At 41.9% G+C, this 24,011-nt stretch overlaps 1 protein-coding gene across 3 annotated transcripts in view; it reads left to right on the top strand.

Moving 5' to 3' along the window:
* Window positions 1–19,193, top strand: part of vdrb (vitamin D receptor b) — a 57,645-nt gene extending 38,452 nt beyond the window's left edge. For all 3 annotated transcript variants that reach the window (XM_076268798.1, XM_076268799.1, XM_076268800.1), the window contains exons 6-10: window positions 1,912–2,011; window positions 5,034–5,214; window positions 11,111–11,262; window positions 14,209–14,325; window positions 14,592–19,193. In XM_076268798.1, the coding sequence (XP_076124913.1) occupies window positions 1,912–2,011; window positions 5,034–5,214; window positions 11,111–11,262; window positions 14,209–14,325; window positions 14,592–14,845 (804 nt within the window). In that variant the 3' untranslated portion in view covers window positions 14,846–19,193. The remainder of the gene's footprint in view (window positions 1–1,911; window positions 2,012–5,033; window positions 5,215–11,110; window positions 11,263–14,208; window positions 14,326–14,591) is intronic.
* Window positions 19,194–24,011: the final 4,818 nt, after the last annotated feature.

A 24,011-nucleotide genomic window follows, 5' to 3' on the forward strand; every position in this document is an offset into this window, starting at 1 on the left:
TTATCTGTTTCGTTTTCAAATTTTAGTCTTGTAGCACTTGACACAACTGACAATTCAAGCTCCTAAAGTTTTTTTTCAACTTTCAATGTTCTAAGGAGATGATTAAACAGAAAAGACAGACATAATGCTTTTAAGTTGTTTACAGGGGGATATAAAATTGGCGGCACAAACAAAAAAATTGGGTTTACAACCCACGTTGACCATTTTGGGATATATAGGGATATGGGGAATATAGGGAATTGCCCAAGGGATATCATTGGGCACCCAGCCTATTCTTATTGAGTAACCCCTAGGCAACAAGAAACAAACAAACAAAAAAAAAAACTTTAACCGACAAAACCAGGTTCACCAAGATTCTGGCCTTTGGCTCCCAGACTATGATAAGCATAGCTTATTGTCATGGTTATAGGTATATTTAACTGAGTGATGAAATTTTGGCTTATTAGACAAAAAATTACAAAAATGACAGAAGTATTTAAGTATTTGAAATACTCTAAATACAATCCCTCAAAGTATTTTGTTACAAACTACATTCAATTTGCTCTAATCCTGCAAAATACAAATGACAAAATATGTTAAAGTAATTAAATACGTATTTAAAATACATATAATTGAAATACTGCCCATGTCTGTCAGTACCCATGCATGAATGATACAGTGCTTCAGGACAATGGATCGAGGCTCTGAAGCTTAAAAAATAGAATGGCCCATTTCTCCACAAATTGACCGACATTGTAACTGGCATTAATTTCACCTCTGATACAGGATGTATCAGACCGTAAACTTGTGTGTGAGAGGCCATGTCATTACAGTAACACTATTAGGCGGACAATATTATTATGCGTCTTCAGATGCTGTGTACTTATTGATTGATTTTAAGTTTCATTGCCATGTGTGCAGCCTCCAGTGAGAGAAGGGCCAGTGACACGTAGTGGCAGTCAAGCAGCTTCCCTCCACTCGCTGTCATAAACATTACTAACCTCAGCCCTGTGCCCTTAACCCATGATGTAGGCTATTCTGAAATGTCCTTACATGGTAATGATGTATTAATTTAGTTTTTCTTCTTTTCTAAAATGATTTCAGAATCTATTACATTATTTTGTATTATTTCAGAATCTGTTATATATATATATATATATATATATTTTTTTTTTTTTTTTTTGTATAACTTCAGAATCTGTTATATAATTTTGTATTACTTCACAATCTATTATAGTTGAGGCATCTTAACACAACATCAGTGTTCCATGATCATAACAGATGAAAGTCTGATTTTGTGTCCCGACTCAGAACTGTGAACAATGTGACAGTTGATCTTTCTTCTCCCCATTTAGTTATTTATTTTTGCTATAATTGCCCCATATGTATATGCAAAGAACAGTGATGTGCTCTACATCTGTTCAGTAATTATTATGCATAAAGTCTTTGGCACTAGCTAGTCCTGTTTCCAATGATTGCTAATGTGAGGAATGTTAAAGGTTATGGATTTGATTCCTAGCAAGTAGGTGTGCTGATGAATTAATGCATTCTCTACATGTGCTAAATCATTCAGCACATACCCTATGTATTCTGTAGGACAAGCCATATCAGTTCCACCAACGTGGGCAAAATAGAATGTCTAATAACAATGACATGGCTCACACATGCTCCTGTCTTTTCGTCTAACTCTCCAAATTAAGAAATTATTTTAACTAAACCATATTAGGAAGCACAACAATGTTTATATTTATGTTTCTGCTGATCGGGCGGGCATTTGGCGTGCTCAGTCGCTTGATGGACTAACATAAACTCATCAAGCCTCTGTTGTCCAGCTGGCTCATTAACTCAGAGCCTGTCTTGTTCTAACTCACAGCGCTACAGGCTAAAACCTTTTAAAAGTAATTGTGTGTGTGTGTGTGTGTGTGTGTGCAGCCTCCAGTGAGAGAAGGGCCAGTGACACGTAGTGCCAGTCGAGCAGCTTCCCTCCACTCGCTGTCAGATGCCTCTTCAGACTCTTTCAGCCACTCCCCAGGTGAGATCCACTATTCCAGACATACATATAAGGTATATATTGTATTTAAATAGAGTTTTAGAAAAGTCAGTGACTTCCAGGGTTATATATCCAAAAACACATGGACATAAAAATATGATGTCGTTGAATTGTATAGAAATGCAAATATATGCAGAAAATCACTCTCTGAATAACTACGACAGTAAGAGAGAATCATCAGAAAATAATAGTATAATATTAGTAGAAAATATAAATGTTAATGATAGGAAATGATGGTATTGTGTTCAATCTTCTACATAGAATGTGGATGTGTTTGTGTAAAAGGAGCCTATAGGTCTCGTCTTGTGGTGCATGTGTGTATGAGTCTGCTCACGTGGTGTGCTACTCAGAAGCCTGAGGGATTCTCTGTACAAACAGGTCCTAATCATGTTAATGGACATGATGTACTCTGTGAACAAGAGATACTCAGAAGAGCTGTGTGTGCCTGTGTGCATGTGCGCCCGAGTAAACGCATTTGTGTGCGCGCCTATATGTTTGTTTGTGTGTGTGTTTGTGAGCACATCGGCTCCTGCCCAGGCTCCCATGGCGGCCTGGAACATACATAAATGAATACGCCGTCACTTTAGGAAGGCATGCATCTGTGCCGGCTGCTAGCTCAAGTGTAGCACTGGCCTGTGATAATCCCATGACCCAATTAGCGTTGGGGCCGTATGCACCAGCGACCTGCTGTGCCATAATGTGCGGGGCCGGCCCCGCAGCACGGCCACTGCGTCTGGGGCCACCCCCCATCCCTCCCCTTTGCCTGCAGGACACAGCTCACCTTGTTTGTCTGCCACCCAGCAGCCCACCATTAGCCACCGTTCTCCAGGCGGACTAGCCACCCACAGTAGGCTTTCCGCTGACGACCAGGCCTTTACATGTGGCTTAGCTCCCCCTGTGATGGCTCCCTCTCGGCCCCAGAGACCAGGACACAGGGTGGGTGGATGGGGAGGCTTCCCCCGTGCTCCCGGGGAGCAGTGCCAAAAGGCCCGGGGGGTGGAAATTATTTGTAATGGTCTGTTGAAGACGCGCTGTTGTGAAACGTGTCACGTCCCATCACTGTTTCCCCATGACCTTTGGTCTCTGGCTGCCAGCTCCACCCACTACCCACCCCCTACCGCCAAGGTAACTTTATTGTGTATTGTTTCAACAAGAGACTCAATAGGAAATGTCTCCTGCACTGATGAGAATATTTATGCTCCAAAAAAATGAGCTGTGTCAATAAAAGAGTGTATATACTTAAAAATAAACATGTTGAGAATGTGTGTTTATTATAGCAGATACAGTGTAACTCATTTAGCTGGCTCCACCATCTGGAACTTTGTTTACAGGTCATAGAGACATAAAAACACAATGTATCCTAAAAAAAAAGAAAAGATAAACGCTAAAAACGGCAGGGGCAGCCTCATTTGCCTGATGAAGATCTGTTGAGATGGAAACGTTGCCTTTTTAGAATAAATAAAGTATTTCTTAGAGCCCATTTACAGTGTGCAGACCATCTCCTTCTCTCAGTGGCAGCCCAGTAGCCACACCAACACAGTGGGGGAGTTTTGGATTCAGTTTAATCACACTTACAAACAATGTTAGATTAAAACTAACAGTGTGAGTATAAATAGAACACATAAAATATAACAGCATTGAGACTATTTTTGGTCTTACATTCCATCCTGTTTCAAATTCTCATGACACAAGGAAATTATTAGTGGGTTTGATGTGTTATGTGATTTACATAAACTAGTAAACAACAGAAATGTTAAAAGCTGGTATTGTGTTTCCTGAATTCTTACATTCAGGCATTCAAATGAAATGTAATTAAATAGCATATCAATCATGCAACAATGCAAAAACAATGAAACTAGTGTAGGCCTAATTATATTTTACATTAGTAAAGCAGTACTCTGATGTGCATGCTTTCACAAACTTTTGTGAACAATCTTAGCACTTTAAACATTGACTGTTTTGAAGTGCATGTATAGCGATATAGTATAAAAATAATAATAATTGTGATGATATTACAATTTGATGGGGGGTGGGAGGAGGGGGTAGGTTCATGTAGGTGGGCCCTATGACCCCAAAGTATGCCTTGACTGGGCCTCAGGTCAAAGAAGTTTGAGAGAGGCTGATGTAGACGACAAAGCAGCAAGGAGGCGTCGTGTGATCATTTAAACAAGTTTTATGACAAGGTTGGTGAGGGTGGGAAAAATCGTACATTTCTGTGCAAACTTTGCCCGCACTTCAGTCACATTGTCTTTTAAGAAAATGCAGTCCATTTTTCGGTTTCAGCAGTCAACAACCTCAGAAGTGACCCTTCAGGCCTCTCAGGAGGCACTGGCCTTCTAACCTAGCGACCACCTGAGCAACCAGCATGATTGCCCTAGCAACCAGCATAGCAACCACGTTATTTATGCGTTTTAGCTTATTGGATGTTGCGTTGATGCAGATAACTTTTGATCCGTGTGCCCGATTTTCATAAATGAGGTACCGTTGGAATCCTTGGATGAGGCCGAGTTCCGTGCCCCAGATCAAACCCACTCTTGCAGTTCCTCGGAACCGCAATTCTAGTTATTATTTGTCTTTTCTAAAAGCCTCTGACTTTAGTGTGATGTTTATTTTGCTTAAGAGTTTCATGTTAGCTTGGCTTGGACAATAATGTATTAGATATTAGTTTTTTTTTTTTTTTTTGTTTTTTGATAAGAAATGTAGCTAATTATTGCAGTGACAGGTTGAATGTGTTGACAGCTGGTGTGGCCCAGTATGAAATGGACTTTGGTTATTTTTTATATAAAAATATATATATAGTATAATATATACAAATATATATAGTATATAAAAAAAGTGTATTTAGTGTTATATGTGCTGTATTTGCTCTTGGTGTAAAACACTGTTGTTGATTGTTTCCTACCTGTTGAAATGTGCTGGGGGTCTGTGGGATTAAAGCTGTGTGTGTGTGTGTGTGTGTGTGTGTGTGTGTGTGTGTGTGTGTGTTGTGTGTGTGTGTGTGCAGAGTCTGGAGACAGCAAGGTGAACCTGAGTAACCTGCTGATGATGTACCAGGAACAGGGCTCCAGCCCCGACTCTGCCGAGGACGACGGCTCCCGCCTCTCTATGCTGCCTCACCTGGCCGATCTGGTCAGCTACAGCATCCAGAAGGTCATCGGCTTTGCTAAGATGATTCCTGGTTTCAGGTATGTGTTTGTGTGTGTGTCTTAATTCCTCATCACCATACACTTTTTAAACAGATTGTTACAGGATCTGACTTATTTCCCCAATGTATATGCTGAAACATGGTCATTATCTTGGGGTTGTATTTTTTGAAATACCGTATATGATGGTGTGAATATTTCTGTTTTATGTGTGCACAGTTCTGTAAACATGTATTTGTACCCATGCCTTTTTGCCTGCAGGGACAGATTTAGAGACTAAGAGATTAAGAGACACTAAAGTGTGTCTTAAACACTTAAAACGATGATCCGAAGAACATTTTCTATTCTATTTATGGATGATAACAAAACGTTTGTGTGGCAGCAAAAATATGTTGATCGTTTTAAGCTAGACCACATATGCATTAACAACGAAAGAGCTTATAGCTTGTAGTGCAGCGGGCATGAAATCATGTCAAAACAAAGCACTATTATTAAACCACTGACGGCTTAAAATAGCCTTACACTGGTGGTTGTATGGAGAGTCCCAACAGACGAATCAAGGTATTTTTAATCGAGGTATACTTTGAAAGTGTACAGAGAGGTTATAATAAGGAATGTTTATGAAGTCACTGTATTACCTTAGCTCGTCTTCCAAACTTTGCCATGGGAAAAGTACTACAAATCAGTGGGTGTGTTTGATGGTTGATGATTTTGTTGGTAGCATGGCTAAGGCATTTATCAAAAGCCATATATTCCATGTAGTATGTTTCTTTATTTGACTACTTTGTTGTTTTTGCATCTATTATCCTCCTCTTGCTTGTCAACAACTTGCAATCATTCTAGGAAAGGTAATGCATTAGGCCATTATTATGCCTAGAGGTTTGTAATTATGATTATGGACTAGGATTTAGCAATAACTTTAAAGTAAAGATTGAAAATGCCTGAATTGGTGAATAAAGCTTGTAAATTGATGTTTAGCCTGTTTTTTTTTTTTCATTCATTACAGATCATGGAAATTCAGAAAGTCAGGGAAAAGTCAGGGAATTTTTCATGTGACTTAGAATGGGAACCCTGATCCTTAGCCTTGGTTTTATGCTGCATTCGGGTAGGGAACAGCAAACCACCGATAACAAAAAGCCAGCAGGGTGTGCCAAAAATCACACCTATTACCACCAAACTAAATGAAAACCAGGGGTCCGCCACAGTGATGAGTAGAGCATTGGGTTCTATGTGTAAGTGTGAGTAAGTGTTTGGGGTCTCCACATCAGAGGTCATTGACGGCTTGACTTTGTGTATGTCGTGTCTTAATGTATATTCACACATGCAGAGTCTGTTGTGTGTGTAAATGCAAACCTAAAGCTCCTCCATACAGTAATTGTCAATTGCGATAAGGGGTGCTGTTTTTAGCGGCAACGGTGAACCAATGAGCAGCTAGCTGCTCTGCAAGAAAGTTATCTGCAGCCATACAGCTAAGAATCTTGTGTTAAACAGAAAGCTTGTTTTTTGCTTGTGAAATACAATGGAATCAGAGGACAATGTCCATCTTTTATACATTCAAATACAGTGTGAAGGTTAGGATCAAGGCAGGAAGACCAGTTCCAAAAATTCATATTCCAAAAAAAGATGGTAAGGCTAGTGTAGGCTACTGAATGCTACATAGTATGACAAATACTCATGGCTAACTGGTAATGTTAGCACAGAAAACAATCAGCTATAGCCTACTGCTGGCCTGTCACAAACGTGGACAGTTCAGGGATTTGGTGATAAAACATTTTTGGATAGTTATGTGTTGTTATAATCATCCAAGTTATGCCTTAACTAAACAATTGTTAAATAATATTCTTGTTAATTAATATGTTCTTGTTTTCACTGTTCTAACTTTATCTTTGGATGGTAACATTGTTAATGAATGTTTCAGACCATGATGCATTCCTTTAATGACGTCTTCAATAACATTTGCCTTTCCAGTATAAATTCCCACTTAGCTATTACAACCTGTCTTTAAATTATAGCAATTTGGCTTTAAAAACAATAGCATGTTACAAATAACCACATGTAAGGTCTATTTTAATGGTAAATGGTTACATGGTTTTATAAAACAAGTGTCTATTTTTAGTATTATAGACTTTTCTGCAAATGTATTACATTGAGCAAAACCTCCAGACTTTTCATAATTTTGCACATCTGGAAAACAGTATTTCATAACTATACCTACATATCTTCCCTGACTTTCCAGATCTAAATTTACATTTATTTACATTTACATTGATTAATTTAGCACTATTATCCAAAGTGACTTATATTTAAATTACATGTATATTACAAAGTCCATTGTCCCTGGAACAATTTGGGGGTTAAGTGCCTTGCTCAAATGCACAATGGTGGAAGCCAAATTGAACCCACAACTTTTCTGGCTGCTGCATGCTAGAGAATGTCAGAACAGCATTTATTGCACAGCATTGGCAGTTAAAATGCTACATAGTACATACTGCTGCTATAAATGTGTCTGGGTAGGCGGCCTACATACTCTATTGTTCACATATGCCACCAACACCATCACAACCTCACATTTGCCACTAACACCAACCAAGCGCACCTTCCTTCCTCCGTTATTTTTTTGACCACTGGCCGCCACTGGTGTGCATGTGTCATTATTATGACCGCCGCGCAGCGAAGCTCATATAGGTTTAGTCAGATTTTTTTTTTTTTTTTTTTTGAAAGACCGGGGTACATGAAACTTGGTGGGCATGTAACCCCACATGGATAGCATGGAACCATTTTTTTTTGTATGTTGATCTCAAGGGGCCATGTCAACCCATTCCATAACCACTCATTTCATGTATAGCGCCACCTAGTTAAACACAAAAAAGTAAAAATGAGGTGTTGTAATTGAAAGTATCTGTGACCTAACATAGTCAAAACTGCACGAAATTGGAAGTGTAGGATCATTATGACACCCTCTGTATGCACGCCAAGTTTTTGTGGAATTCCGTTCATGGGGGGCCACACAATAAATTAATTTATGTTACTATACACCAACTGGCCTGTAGGTGGCCGGAGACAGTTTTCTGTGAATATCTCGAGAACCGTAGGGCCTAGGAGGTCCACCTTTTTTTATGTATGTTGGTCTTAAGGGGGCATGTCAACCCATCCCATTACCACTTATTTCATGTATAGCGCCACCTAGTTAAAAATTAAAAAGCAAAAAATTAGGTGTTTTCATCACAATATCTCTGGCTGACAAGGTCAAAGCTGCACGAAATTAAAAGTGTAGGATCATTATGACACCCTACGAATGCATGCCAAGTTTTGTGTACTTTCGTTCATGGGGGGCCTTACAATAAAATTATTTATGTGTACATTTAGTGACGTACACCAACAAGGATTCCCGGGACACTGAAAGACCGGGGTACACAAAACTTGGTGGGCATGTAACCCCACATGGATAGCATGGAACCGTCGTTTTTCGTTTTGATCTGTAGCCCCCCCCCCCCCTGCTGGACTGGACCCCCTGAAAGGAGGGTAGGGCAGACACAGTTCTCTGTGAATATCTTGAGAACTGTAGGGCCTAGGACATAGGTTCTCAAAGTGCGGCCCGGGGGCCAATGGCGGCCCGCGGAAACATTTCTGGCGGCCCGCATTAACATCTGTAAAACTGTACTGTGTGCTTTGAAAAGAATGAATCTCCGTTTAGAGGTGTTTCGTGGCCGTCGGGTTTTGCTGTGGTGCTTTGGTAGCTGGAATTGGCCCTGAATAAGGCCTATGCTGATAAGAAGCAAGGCACACTGAGACTGTTTGTTCTAAATAAGTTTGTACTTGAAATGGACTGCAACCAGAACAGTTATATCCCAAATTTGTCTGTTGAGGGTAGAGAACCCCAGGGATTGTGTGTGCATTTCAATTTTTCTTAAGATTTTGCCAGGTTTAGCCCCAAGTTATGAATTAAAATGTGTTTAATGCAATAAATATAAACTGTAGAGATGCAACCTGCTTATTAAAATGATTACAAATGGGATTTTTTCCAGTTTTTTTTTCTTTCTTTTTCTCCCCCCGCCCCTTTGGCGGACCTCAGTTCAATGTTGGGTTCCTGAATTGGCCCTCACCAATCAAAACAAAACTAGGATGATCATTTTGTTCCGTATGTTTGCCTCCTGGGGTCATGTTAACCCATTTCATGTGCACACATGTGCACAAACAGATACACACACACACACATACATTCACAGTAATCAAACGTATGACACATACTCACACAGTAGACATATGTACGCATGCATGCACAGGCACATACGCAGGCACACACAAGCACGCACACACACAAGCACGCACACACACACACACACACACACACACACACATAACATAAACATGTACATGCACACATGCACACAATTCAAGAATTTCTCAGAATTATGAACAGGCAAGATGGAGGTGGGGTTGTATAAAATGAATTTTACATGTGAAATATATGAACTAATCATGATTTGGTACTTGTTGTCTAGCAGATACCAGTGAGAATTGAGTGTGGATAATGCAATTTAGTGAGACAGTTAGAATCATATAGGCCTTTCAGCGTGATTTATTTTTGTGGAAAAAATGTGCTGGACTGGGCGGCGGTCATATTTTGTACCGCTCTGCGGTACATCTAGTTGACGTTTGTTCAGTCATTAAGTGTGTGGCCTTGTAGCCACTTGCGTAGGATTCTGTCCAATGTCATGGCAGTTTCATGTTGTGTGTGCTGCTGGCATCTTTATAGTGTTTGGTACATGAGCCGTGAGTGTGTGTGTGGGTGCGGATGTGTGTGTTTGTGTTTTGCGTAGAGATGGGTTTTTATGTGCTCTCAGATGTATGTTTACATGGCCTTCTGGGTCACTGAGCCCAGTGCTTCATCTTCTATGCATGAACGCGTTGGAGTTGTCACGGTAACCATACGAGTGCCTTCTCTGCGGTACATGACTCCTGTCACACGCCTCCAGAGAGAGAGGAGAGAAAAGATATATGGAGAGAGGTAAAGTCAGGGAGGGAGAGAGGTAGGGAGGGTGAGAGAGGAGAGAAAAGATATATGGAGAGAGGTAAAGTCAGGGAGGGAGAGAGGTAGGGAGGGTGAGAGAGGAGAGAAAAGATATATGGAGAGAGGTAAAGTCAGGGAGGGAGAGAGGTAAAGTCAGGGAGGGAGAGAGGTAAAGTCAGGGAGGGAGAGAGGTAAAGTCAGGGAGGGAGAGAGGTAAAGTCAGGGAGGGAGAGAGGTAAAGTCAGGGAGGGAGAGAGGTAAAGTCAGGGAGGGAGAGAGGTAGGGAGGGAGAGAGGGAGTGAAAGAAAAGAAAACAGACGGTGGAAGAGGGAGTCTCTGGGAAAGTGAGCAGTTGTTTATTATTGCAAAGCTTTGTGTCCGTAACCGCTATGAGTCACGTGTGCTAATCATACTCAGAATTACGTCCCCTCCATTTCTCCTCTTATCGGAAGAATATATGCGCATTGCAGTGTTTTCCTGTGCTGATATCATGTACTTATTTTTGATTGAACCTCCCATTTAGCTGGGTTACGCTGTTTTTTCTTAGCACAATAATTTCACTTCTCTTCTTCGGATGAACAGGAAAAGGCTTTTTCAAAGCACAGAATGTTCTCACTGAGGCTTTACATAAATATGGTTTGTGTTTGTGTGTGTATGGGTGTGTGTATGGGTGTGCGCTGAAGGGAGATGGAGAGTGAGGCAAACATGGATGTGTTTGTATGAAAGGGACAGAGAAAGACATATCTGTGTGTGTGTGTGTGTGTGCGCGCGCATGCACGCGTATATGTGTCTTGTTGTTAACCTTATGCAATCCTCTAATCAGGCGCCCATTCAGACCTAAAGCCAAAGGTCCACATTCCCCTGGTGAAGTTCAGTTTTTGTGTGTGTGTGTGTTGGTGCTGATCCTCTTCAATCCCCTGTCCACAGAGACCTTACAGCAGAGGACCAGATCGCCCTGCTGAAGTCCAGTGCCATCGAGGTAATTATGCTGAGATCCAACCAGTCCTTCAGCCTGGAGGACATGTCCTGGACCTGCGGGGCACCTGACTTCAAGTACTGTGTGAACGATGTGACCAAAGGTTAGTGTGTACACTCTCACACACACACACACACACACACGCTGCACTTACACACACACACACACAAACACTTGTGGCTTGCCTGGTTGCAAGGCAATGTATCTAAAAGCAACAAGAGCTAATCAAGCTTGTCAGGGTCATCTGCACTAATCCTCATGTATGATAACGACAGGTGCTACTACTGGCAACAACCAGAGCACAGATTCTTGTGATAGATATGTTGCACCCGACACTTCAAACTGGAAGAAAAAATGCAGACCAGGTTCAAGAGAAGTTGTTGTTGCGGAGTAGCATTCAAATACCTGAATAGCATGATATGTTTGCTAGTCTGACTGGCTCCTTCCAGATATGTTGGTGGTCATCAACTGAACTTGCATCTTCAAGGATTCATGGGCTGGAGGCTGTACAGTTTGGACGTTTTTCTTTTATACTGAAAAAAAAAAGGACATCAAAGTCAGCTGGGTGGCCTCTCCCATTTTGTGCTGTATTCATGACGCGACAGGCTTATTTTTAAAGACGCTGTGGCTATAAATACGTTTTATGAGGGTATGTTCTTTCTGTTGCAAGCTCGTAACAGTCTTCTGTTAGGTGCATATGAAAGAAAAAAATTGGCCTGAATCTGTAAGCTTTCTGTGACAGGCACCAGGAATGTGCCTAAACAGTAATGCCATATGGATCAACTGGGGAGACAGTGTCAAACAATACAGAGCCTTTGCATTCAGTGGTTGTCATAGCTCTGGAAACACACAGACCTGCACATCAACATCCCTGACCTTTCAGATAACCTCAAATGTCTACACAGATTATTAGCAAAAGACACTGTTGCTTGACTTACTCATCGAGAATAGCTGCATTCCTCAAGAAAGTTACATATGGATTGTGTCTTTTATTTATTAATTGATGCCGTTTTCAGCATCAGAAACCCAGTTTTGGATTTGCATAATGTAGCTGAAAGAAAATAGTCAAAACAGGATGAATGAAAATGTTAGTGGCTATTTGGGAGGCTAGACTGCACTAAGACTGTTAACACTGACATTGCATTTTTTGTTCCAATGCTTTGAGTGCCAAAAACGCAATATTGCCTTTTTAGCCTTTTTTTTTTACAAATTACGAAAAAAGACACTAACACACCTTATACGATTTTGGGAATGATGAATAGACCTGAAATAGATGACGATCGAAAACTCATGAAAACGCACAATCTGGACATTTTATCTGGACATTTTATCATAACTCGGCTTTTGATAGTTGCTGCTTTGGGTCGAAATCAGTGACGCATACACGTCGGGTGAAAACCAGGCCATTTTCGTGGGTTTATCACGAGGTGGCAGTCTCGGCAGGTCTCGCTAGGTCACTTCCCGGAAACTTTACAGGCAACACTTCATATTTCGTGAAAGACGCTATATCTCCATTTCTCGAAAAAAAAAACAGGGATTTTGATGAAAACTAGCCACTTAGGATTTCTCAGGAACAGAGGCATGTAGAAATTAACAGTTTGTACCCACTGAGAGCTTAAAGTTTCACCTTTCAAACGAGTCATAGTATGTGTCCATAGCTATAGCATAGAATACACTGTGGCTCTACAAAAATCGTCAACAATGATCTAGATTGCTGGCACTCTGGGCCAAAGCTTCCGAAAACAGCGCGGCATTCAAAGTGTTAATAGTGTTTATTAAATGCATTTGATCCGTCAACAGTTTTTTTTTTTTGTTTTTTTTTTTGTCCCAGGTGTGTATCAAACAACATAAAAAGAATCCTCACATTGTTATGATTCCCATAGAGGAAAAAAAAAAGGTTTCTGCCACACGTTTCGACACTTCATCTATGCTGTATCCCAGTGTTTTTCAAAATTTTTGAACCACGGTACATTTTTTAAATTAAAAAAATCCCGCGGCAGCAACACAACGCCAACCAAAAATGTTCTCCATCGCTGTTTTAGGGCCTACGTCATTTCACCCATAGATATTACAAAGCTAGATACCGCATTGTCCGTCGAGTTCTATTAAGTGGCATAGGCTACGTGAACACGGCCGTCATATTGCTGTCTATGGGCCACATTTGCTGACAATCAGAGACACCTGTTTCTCCATTGGCCTCCAGTGATTGTTGCCCCCACCATCATGGCAGTGCTATTTATGTACGTTCTGGAACACAATGCGGTTTCTAGCTTTCTAATATCAATTTTAACCTACACTTAATTAACAAGGTCATTATTGCGCTACCTACTGCTACCCACTGACATGAAAGACCATTTATTTACTTAGCAAGTCACTACTGGACTATTGCAGGCACAGATGTTCAACAATGGCATATCCTAGCCTACTATTTGCAACAACTAAACAGTAAATGTTTTTGGACTGAAAATTAGACAATTTCCCGCAGCACACCTGATGATCTCTCACGGCACACTGGTGGAACAGTGGTTGAAAATCACTGCTGTATCCCATGACTGTATTATCACTACCACATTTTGAACACGTTGCTTATCGCCTCTGTGGCGAGCGAATGGGGTACATGAATAAATACATGAGCATAATCAAGCCAGTCATTGGAAGACTTTCTGTTGTTACAGCTGAGGCTGAATAGTTTAAAGGGTCTGGACTGACGAGTTTGTCACAAAATTGTTAGTTTTGTGATACAAAAAACAACCACATTTATTTTTGCTATCACCAGTGCCATAACTGAAAAAAATAGAAATGGCTGTCATGGAATCTTTGAGCTTGGCAGATGGTAGCGTGCGTTATAGACAGCTGTAAGTGTGGGAGTTAGAAGAATATTAGCTGAGAATTTGCCACCGTGCGCCTTAACCACCAGAGGCAACCGGAGAATATTTGTTAAGTAGTTTCGAGTCAGAATTCAGCTCACAATCTTGCCTTTGTTTTGTGTTTCTCTCTCTCTCTCTCTCTCTCTCTTTCTCTCTTTCTCTCTCTCTCTTCTATCCTGCAGCTGGACACACTCTTGAGTTGCTGGAGCCACTGGTGAAGTTTCAGGTGGGGCTTAAGAAGCTCAATCTCCATGAGGAGGAGCATGTGCTGCTAATGGCCATCTGCTTGTTGTCTCCTGGTGAGTTCTTACGTGTGTGTGTGTGTGTGTACGTGTGTGTGTGTACGCATGCGTGTGTGTGTGTGTGTACGCATGCGTGTGTGTTGGTGTGTGTGTGTATTAGTTAGTATAAATAATATCTGTGATTGCCTGTGTGTGTGTGAGAGAGAGAGGGCAACCACAACCTGTGTGTGTGGGCGTGTACAGATTTAATCTGTATGTCTCAAGTACATGTTTGTGCCCGTCTGACGTCCTGTGTCGCGGTGTGCTTGCCCTTGTGGTTTCAGACCGTCCAGGAGTGCAGGACCACGCACGTGTGGAGACCCTGCAGGACAACATGTGCGAGGTGCTGCAGGCCTACATCCGCGTCAACCACCCCGGCGGGCGCCTGCTCTACGCCAAGATGATCCAGAAGCTGGCTGACCTGCGCAGCCTCAACGAAGAGCACTCCAAGCAGTACCGCCTGCTCTCCTTCCAGCCGGAGCACAGCATGCAGCTCACACCCCTTGTTCTGGAGGTCTTCGGCGGACAGGTCACCTAGCAACCTGGTCGTCAGGGCAGCAGCCAAAGGTCGTGGAGGGGGTTTGGCGCAGTGAGGGGTGGGTAGAGGGGCGGTTGGGGGGGGGGGGGGTTATTGGGGGAGGCTAAAAGGGTTGCATCACGAAGAATGGAATGAATGTATGGACAATCGCTCACAAACAACAACAACAACAACAACAGCAACAGCAGCAAAATAACACAATGGAATGAGTGCAGTTTGCAGAGTTAGAGTGTGTGTGTGTGTGTGTGTGCATGCATGCGTGTGCATGAGAGAGAGAGAGAGAGCGAGTGTGAATGAATGAATGAGTGAGTAAGAGTATGAGTGTCCATAAAAGCAAGAACGAATAGGAAAAGTCCACTTTTGTCAGTGGGTTGGCAGGAGGACCGGGAGCTCCTCAGTAGTTTGGGAAATCATAGTCAGGGAATTCTGTTGAAGAATGTATTTACATACCATTCATTTCATCTACACACACAAGTCACGGTTTTTATTACTCTAGCAGTATTGAATCCTATGGGTAACACTACCAACAAATGCACCTCTTTTTCTGTGCTCATCCTGGTTTTTTTTACGGATCTTATGTATTCTTTTATTTTTGGGGTTGTGTAAAGAAAACCTCTATGCTCTCTACCAAAAGCACTGTCCACTTCCACAAAAGCTGTGTCTCTCTTTCTCTCTGCCTCTCTCTCTCTCACACACACACTCTCCTCTCTTTCTCTCTACACGTCATGCCTTTTTTAGACTAACAGGGTTGCCAGCTAACGGTTTGCAGTCTTACTGAACCTCTGAAGGAAGCGTTGCTAGCTAGTGCTGATATTGCTAACCAATCAAAGATCAGTTCTCAGCCATCTTGTGGGAAATTGTTTCCGGGGTTTTATCTCTCTGTCTCCTGTGTTGTTAATTTGCTTTTTTCTGGTGAGCCCTGGTCAGTCTATGCCTGTAGGCTTTGCTACTGTTAAAGCTCTTTTACGCTGTCCTTGGGTTCCCAAGCCTCAGCAAACGGCACTGCAATATCTCTCATTCTTAAGCTAGCCTCAATGTGTATATATATATTTACTTATACATGTGTATTATTGATAAGCTTTCTATATAGGAATAATGATCTAAATGGTAAATAACTGATAAGCTCTCAATGGCACTCTCGTCATGTGCTGTTGCCAACACTACATTGCCACATCTGTTGGAATCGGAACAAGCTCAGTATCCGGTTCATGCTGGTGTATCATAGCCACAAACCAAACATAAGCTGACAGTGAACAGTGAACATACAATAAATTCTAAGAATTGGTGTCAATGGATAGTAAGAGATTCCTCAGTGGTCACACGTTCTATCCAGGCAGTTTTTATTCCCGGTACAATTCCATGAATTGTGTGTGCGTGAATGTGTGTGTGTGTGTGTGTGTGTGGGGGGGGGGGGTTTGGGACGACCCTAGGTCTTACTAAGAACTCATTTTTAATCCACTTCTAATTTCAAATCTTCAGAAGCTTAGAATTGTTCAATTGTTTTTTTGAGTGACAATTTGTATCCCCCCCCCCCCCCACACATGTTTTCTCTTGTTCACACCCTCCGTTTGTACCTACAGTTTCCTCTTAGCTCTCAAGTCTCTCCTCTGCTCTGCTGCAGTACCCATTGTGTTTGCCTTTTTCCTCTGCATACCCAATTGTTTGTTTTGTGTTGCCACCTTGTGGAAGATGTTTGTAAATACTTTTAACTCATTCATAGCTGTACATAGGGCTAACCCAATGAACTAATAGCAAGATAATCCTGGAAAATTACAAAAAAAGAGAAAGAAATATATATATATATATATATATATATATATATATATACAAATATATTATTGATATTTACTTTAAGACTTTTTTTATCACGTAAAGCACTGTGCTTACAGAGCTGTATCATTATGCTGACAGTAACGTATAGCAACACGCTTCTCTAAGCGATCCCATGCGGCCGTTCCGTGCGCTCTCGACCGGTTGCATAACACACCGTAAATCAGAGCGGCCCTTGCGTCACACACCAGTGTGCTCTCTGTGTCTTTCTCGCTCGTGCACGCTCACCTAAACGCATGGCCCAGCCTGGGCAGAGCTTAGCTGAGCTGCCGCAAAGGAAACAGCAGTGTATGCGCCAGCCACATTGCCAGTCACAGTGCTTGTCCAACCACCGCCCCCTCCCCCTTCACCACCACCACCATAGCACTTCACGCTGTCTGTCTTTAAACACGCACACACGTATACACATCACTACACGCGCGCACACACACACACATGCACATCTTCACATGCACACACAAGCATACATGGCATTTCAAAGAGACGACTCGATAGAAAGGCTCAACAAGCCCAGCCTTGAGGAAAAAAAGATCCAGGTGTGGTAGGCGCGAATGAACGCTCAAAATGGGATCTTTATCTTTAATCCCAGCTCATCAAACTTTTTTTTTTTTTTGAGATACGGGGCTGTAGGGACGGCCGTTCATTTTCTTCCAGTTGACTGGATTTGAGTGTGGGAAGGGAGAAGGACTTAGGTGTCAGGAGAACTCAATGCTGCTCATCGCTCGCATTTGCGACCGCTTCTAAGTATAACTTAACTGAGAGAAGACAGGTGGACAGGCGAATAGGAAGAATGCTGTTGTGCAAGTGCAGCACGTGAATGTGTGTGTATTTGCCCACACTGTCACCTATGTGAACACTCGCATATGTGTATATTTTACACAGCTATAGGGTATTTGTGTGTGCGCACAAATGTGTGTGTGCAAGGGAGTAGTGAAGAAAGGTGGTCGCTCCTGCGGTTTAAACTCTAACTTTGTTGTTAGAACATGCAAATTAATCATCACCTCACTTTTTAAAGTAAGGGAAATCCAAAAAAAAACCTCTCAGGCCAGATCATTTTCCATTTTAAATTTGACAGTGTGCGTGATTTTTTTTTTTTTTTTTCCTGTCTGTCAACATTCCTGGGAAATACTCACTACTGCAAACTGGGAGATTGCAGGAACGTGTTTGTAAAATATTTTTTTATGCAAAAAAATTATTGACAATTTTAAATGTCATTTAAAAATCATTCTAACCCATTTCTGCCACAGGAGGCTGGGTTATGATTGGCTTTTCTGCTGCTCCCCCTTGCTCCTCTTCTCCATTGTGACCTCATCAGTGTTCACAGGAGAACTGGATAGGTCCATCAGCATTCTCTTTTAATCTGATAGGTCATCTGATACTAGCATGGCCGAATAAGTGGCCCTCAAATAGGCTGGATGGGTCACTCAGGAGTTGTCCAAGCAAGTGAGTGAGTTTCAGGTCATGTGGCTGGCTATGTTTTGGATGAGGCTTTTTTTTTTTTTTTTTTTTAAAGAAGTTTGGCCTCAAAGCCTTTGGTCTGGGTTTGGAAAAAGGCTGCTTTTGTAAAGTTCAGTTTGAGAACACACCTGCTTACACACATGCTCACACAGAAGGAGAAGTGAGAGTGCTGGCGAAGGACTCGTAATGCACAGACAGGTTGTAAGTATTAGATAGCACTTCATAGAACACCCCCTCTTAAACCTGGTGTTCCTCGCAGATAGATTTGATGGTTTCCTCTCATGTAAATGACACCCCACTATGATTGTTTGATAACCACATATCCATGGGTGTTACGTATTTGTGGTACAGGGTCTGAATTATGGTTTTGAAAGATGTGAGTACTTTAATCCTTTAGTTATCCTCTTGCATCCTTTTTCTCCACTTGTGTGGAATTTGCTATTTGCTAGTAATTTGCTAATTGCTAGTATTTGACAGAGACTGATAAGAGAAGTGTGTTTGTATATAAAAGATTTTGTTTTAATGTTTTAAATAGGACTTCCCAGCTTTGCATTTACTCACGTTAAAAAGAAAGCTCTTTTGCTCTTACATTCTCTTCACCTCTCGCTACCCCCCCCCCCCCCCCCCATTTCTTATTTATCTGTCATCTGTTAATTTCTTTCTATTTCACTTTTGTCTTTCTAGCACTCAATCTTTCTCTTTCTGTGCTACCTCCATTCTTTACCTCTATCCCTGCCATCCGCCTTCCTTCACACTCTGAATTGCACAGGTTTAGCTGCTCATTGTTGTCTCAAAAGTGTTGTCGTTCGACTTGGAAACTGGAAGAAAAAAACTGAAAGTTTGAATGATGCGTTTGTGTTGTGAGGAATTGTTTTTGGATACCAGCTGAACACAACCTGGAACAGTAATCAATGTATAAAAAAAAATTTGTATTATTTTTTTATTGGTTTATTTTTTTTTGGATCTGTGAATAGTTATACATGGAGTCATCTTCTGCAACACCGCCTACAGTACATAAACACCAGCAACCTTACGATTCCTTCTTGTTTTGCAATTTATATAGATATATATATATATATATATATATATATATATATACACACACACATATATATATATATATAGATAAGCAAATATATATATATATATGTGTGTATAAAATGAAACAGAAAACAACAAACAACTCCTCTCAGTTGAAAAGTGTTCACATCATAATGATAATGTTGGTCTCTTTAGGAGTCCAAAATGGAACCATAACGAACTACCTCTCTGGTCTACAGACAAGCTTCAGCATGAAGCGTGTTTTTTTTTTATTATTTTTTTTTTCTATTATTTCTAATTCACATTGTGTATTTATTGATGTCCTGTGAAGAAAAAGCAACACACAGGCATATACAGTACCTCATAAATATATCATAAACCTGCAGAATGCCAGGCTCCACATGAAGTCTGTTCAATTTGAATTTTATTTCCAGTTCTTTTTTTTTTTGTTTTTTTTGGGTGAGCTTTAGCTTTTTTCTGTCACAAACACAGGTAGTGTCCTTATTGGGCCCTAATTGTTATATATATATATATATAAAAAAAGCTGATGCCTGTTTCTGGTATTATCACTGGTGAGTATTACACAGTGTTGCTGCTTGGGTGGGGCCCATGATTCAGGTTTTGACTCCTCTATCAATCCAGACTGTTTGATTTGTGATTGTGGTTGTTACATTTACTTGCTGCTCGGCAAAGTTATTATTTTTTTCCTTTACTTTTTTTTTTATCTTATTTCACTCTTGACAGAAATCTTGGTTATTCTTTCTTTTTTAAGTTACCATTTAAAGGATGTAGTTAATCTTTTAAAAAGGTCAGATGAGCTGACCATCTTTCACCCCGCCCGCCCCCCCCCCCCCTCCCCACACACACACATACAAACACACACCTTACCCCCCTCCACCCCTGAAGGCCAGACTCCATACATCAGAATCATGTCAGAAAAGTCAATGCTGTATGACTACCGTTGTGCCTTTTCTAGAAGGTTCACATGGACATTCGCTAAATGACATGAACTCTTAACAAGTTCAAGGCAACTGGTCTTGGCGATGCCACAACATAGGGTAATATTATGCATGAGCAGGCACCTATACTACTTACCTTCCAGCCACAGAGTGGAGGCCTCTCACTCAGTAACACACCCTCTTCAGACTGGCTGACTGTGAGTGCCTGATGTACTAGAGGCCTTATGGTGGACATAACTGGCTTATCTGCTTTACCTGCCAGTCCATATACTCAACTGCTTGTGGAGGTCCAGTATACGACATTTTCTCTAGCTCTCACTCTGCCAGTACGTAACACAGGGCAAAAAAATAAAACAAATGCATGAATCCAATCCAAAACTGACTCACTATGGGGCTGGTTTAGAGCCGGGGTGCAAAGGATTATCCAGAAGGACAGGTGTAGATACTGGTTTTTCATGGCATCTAGACTGGTAGGCTGGTCCCACAGACCGGCCCAAGTACGGCCTCCAGAGGCTTGCTTGGTTATGTGGCTCTCAAAGGTTGTACTTCTGGTTCTTTGTATTTTCCCCACTGGTTTTCTGTTTTGTTTTTCTAAATACAAAAAAACCCCATCTGAAGTTAGGGCATTGGTTGTGGGAGAGACGGAATGGATTCCAAACTGGATAACAACATCTCTAAACAATATGTTTAGAAAAAGAGCAAAATAAAAAAAAAATTAAAAAAAAAACAAATCTGTAGATAAAGTAGCCCTAAAGGACCAGAGTAGTATTGTCAAAAAAAGAAAACTCGAAAAACCAAAACCTTCAAAAGAACGTTTAAACTTTTGATCTCGATTTAGAAAAAGCACTTGTCTTTTACTGAGGAAACAAATCTAAAGAAAAAAATCTAGTATGGATGCAGGATCCATATTCAGGCTTGCTGCCTCTTGCCTGCCAGCCAATAAGAGCATATTGCTGCAATTATTTATGTAATTATTCATTGACAAAATTTCTTTTCTTTTCTTTTTTCTTTTCAACAGAAAGGTATTGTAAATTCATGTCTCTGATATAATGTAATGATATGTTTGTCCAATGTTTTACAAATCAAATAAACCGCTGTACATAGAAATGCTCCTTGTAGGCGTCTTCCTTGGCTCCACTGTGTTGATGGAATGACTCTAATGATGCAGTACTTTCTACTAACACAAGAGGGTGCTGGTGGACCAGTGACCCTGCAGTTCTATCCTTATTATTGAAGTACAAATAACACTATCTCTGCACCCACAATATTAATTAATACTCCACAAGAGCATATACACAGTACATAAGTAGAACTATTCAAATGTCCATTGCTTCAGGTGTGATACAGACTCATTCAATAGGGAGCTTTTAAGGTTTGATTCTTTTGAGGAAAGGTAGACACCCAATACTATATATTGTGCATTATGAACACTGGTAGTGATGAGAGAACAAGGGGCTCATTTGAATTTATAGTTGGAACAGTCGATGATGAGCCTGATGTATGAAGTGGACTTTGACCCATGGTGGGCCAGACTCCTACATTTGTAGTAAGAGCCATCATTGATTCCACTTTCACATTGCCTTCTGCATGCTCTTACTTTGATATGATCATGTCTTCACAAATGTATGCACTAACCAATTGGTCTTGTTTTCAGCTGATGTTTATATGATAATGATTTTAGTTTTTTTGAGCAAGTGTCACAGCTTGTTGGCCTTTCTGTTGTCTTCAGGTGATCCCCTTCAGAGTGCTGTGCATCGGACATGGTCTTACCTGAGCTAACTCAGCCTTGTAAGATCACAAACATGTGAGCCAGGAGAACTGAGGAAAGGGTTGACTACAAAAATAACCCCAAATATCTGCACCTGTCATACCAGTCATACCGGCCCCCCTGCGATATCTAATTCACTGCAGGCGTTTGCTGCAGGGGCTTCCAGATTTCCCGTCACGATGCTCTGTGGTATCTCTGGCCGTTCGAGAAAATGGGTTTATCAGCGGGTCCAGTCGCTGCCAGGGCCGTTAATAGTTGCGTCCTGGCGCCCACCGCCATGCGTGAGGGTGCAGATAAGAGGGCGGCCGTGCCACAGGGAGCGCCTTCGGCCGTTTACCCGAAAGCCCCGTGCGGCGGGGGTGCCAGATTGGCCAACTGACAGGAAAGCTCAGGTAAATTGCAACAAAGCATCCTCAGGCTTCACATGAAGTGGTGGTAATGTCTGGGCTGCTTTCTGTATGGCGCCCCCTCAGGTTACAAGGCCATTGCTGCTGCCCTGTCCTGTTCTGTGCTCTCTGGCAGCGCAGCGCTGCGGCCTCGGCGGTTCTGCCCTCGGTCCTCCACTACGTGACCATGTGATGCGCCACCACCCCGCCCAGTCCACTGGCATGGTGCTGCATCATGAGCTGGAGCCCCCATCATAGAGCAGAAACGCAGCCGAGCAAGCGCCACCAATGAAATGGTGTCATGGCCACCCCCCAGCAGCTGATGTACAGCAAAATGCAATGTCATCAGCAACACAACTGTAGCAGTTGGGTTTAATCAATTCTCTAGGTCATGCCCTAAATATTTTATAAAACTGACCTGGATTGCAGAACCTAAGCATGTAAACAATTAAACACATGCTTTTTGTGTTTGTGTGTGTGTTTGTCTGTCTGTGTGTGTGTGTGTTTATATGTACATGCTCAAATACAGGAAAAGTGAGTTAGGAAGATAATTCTCAATGAAAGTTTAATGCCCCTGAGGTGCAAGTCCCTGTTTAGCTCACATGGCTACCAGTAGGGAGGGCACTATAGGCTTTGTGGAGGATGGGTTGGATAAAGACAGCATGTGACCATACTGGTGTGTGTGTGTGGTGGGGGGTGAGGGAGTGGGGGTGGGGCGTTACGCAGGGAGCCTGTATTAAGGGCCTCAGATAAAGAGGAACAAGCACTGGGTGGTTTTGGATGAGGTTTTGAGATCATTGTCTAACGGGCGCGGTGGCAGTCCCTCCCCCTGCCCCTTTTTATTTATTTCTGTCTGTCTGGAGGGTATTAATACAATGGGCGGTGACCCCCCTCGTGCTTGCCCGCTGATACCAGCACAACGCTTGGGCATGCTGATAGGAGCCGCTCCTCTTTGAAAGTCAACTGTGCCCTCTTACCAAGAATCACCCCCATAAGAATAAGCGTGCATATCTCTGCCCTGCTGACGTACGTGTATGACGGGGTGGGGGGGGACCCATCCCATGGTTCCTCACGTAGGCTGCGGACGAGACAACAGCACCAGTGTCCCTGGTGCAGACAGGGCGGGAAAGGAGTAGGCTCGTGTTTATTTGGTAAAAGGGTAAATTCAAACCTCAGATAGATTTTTGTGTCTTTGCCATGGTCATCATTCAAAATCCAGTCAGTCCAGGCGGGGATTGTAAAAAAAAAAAAACAGTTTGTGTGGCCGGCAATGCCCTCCTTAATGCCATCCCCTCGCTATGCATTAGCTGCATTTAAGCAATAACATTAGTTAATTCCCCCTCTCTCTCTCTCCATCTTTCTCTCTCTCCCTCTTTCTCTCTCTCCATCTCTCTCTCCACACTCCTCTATTGATTCATTGTGTGCTAATCCAGCCTTTGCGATCGAGTCAGAGGGGCCTGATATAAGTCACTCCGATGTGATTAGAGTGTGGGCAGCATGTGTCCAGGAGGGGAATCTGTGGAACGTGGTTACTTACACCACCAGGCCTGTTTGTGTACCTAACTGTACGAGGCAGCCGCTCTGGGCCTAGAGGAGTAGAGATGACTAGGACTGACTCATGGAATGAGACATTCAGCGCTTCTTAGAAAAGTCCTGTCCTTATGGAATGGTATGCTGCCTGATGACATAATTTGGCTTCAATGCTGTTTTTTTTTGTTTGTTTG

This window comes from Alosa pseudoharengus, unplaced genomic scaffold (genome assembly GCF_046254945.1).
Source record: "Alosa pseudoharengus isolate Yale_2024_CS ecotype anadromous, Long Island Sound unplaced genomic scaffold, YU_APseudo_1.1 YU_APseudo_1.1_scf_5, whole genome shotgun sequence".
Classification (NCBI taxonomy): Eukaryota; Metazoa; Chordata; class Actinopteri; order Clupeiformes; family Clupeidae; genus Alosa; species Alosa pseudoharengus.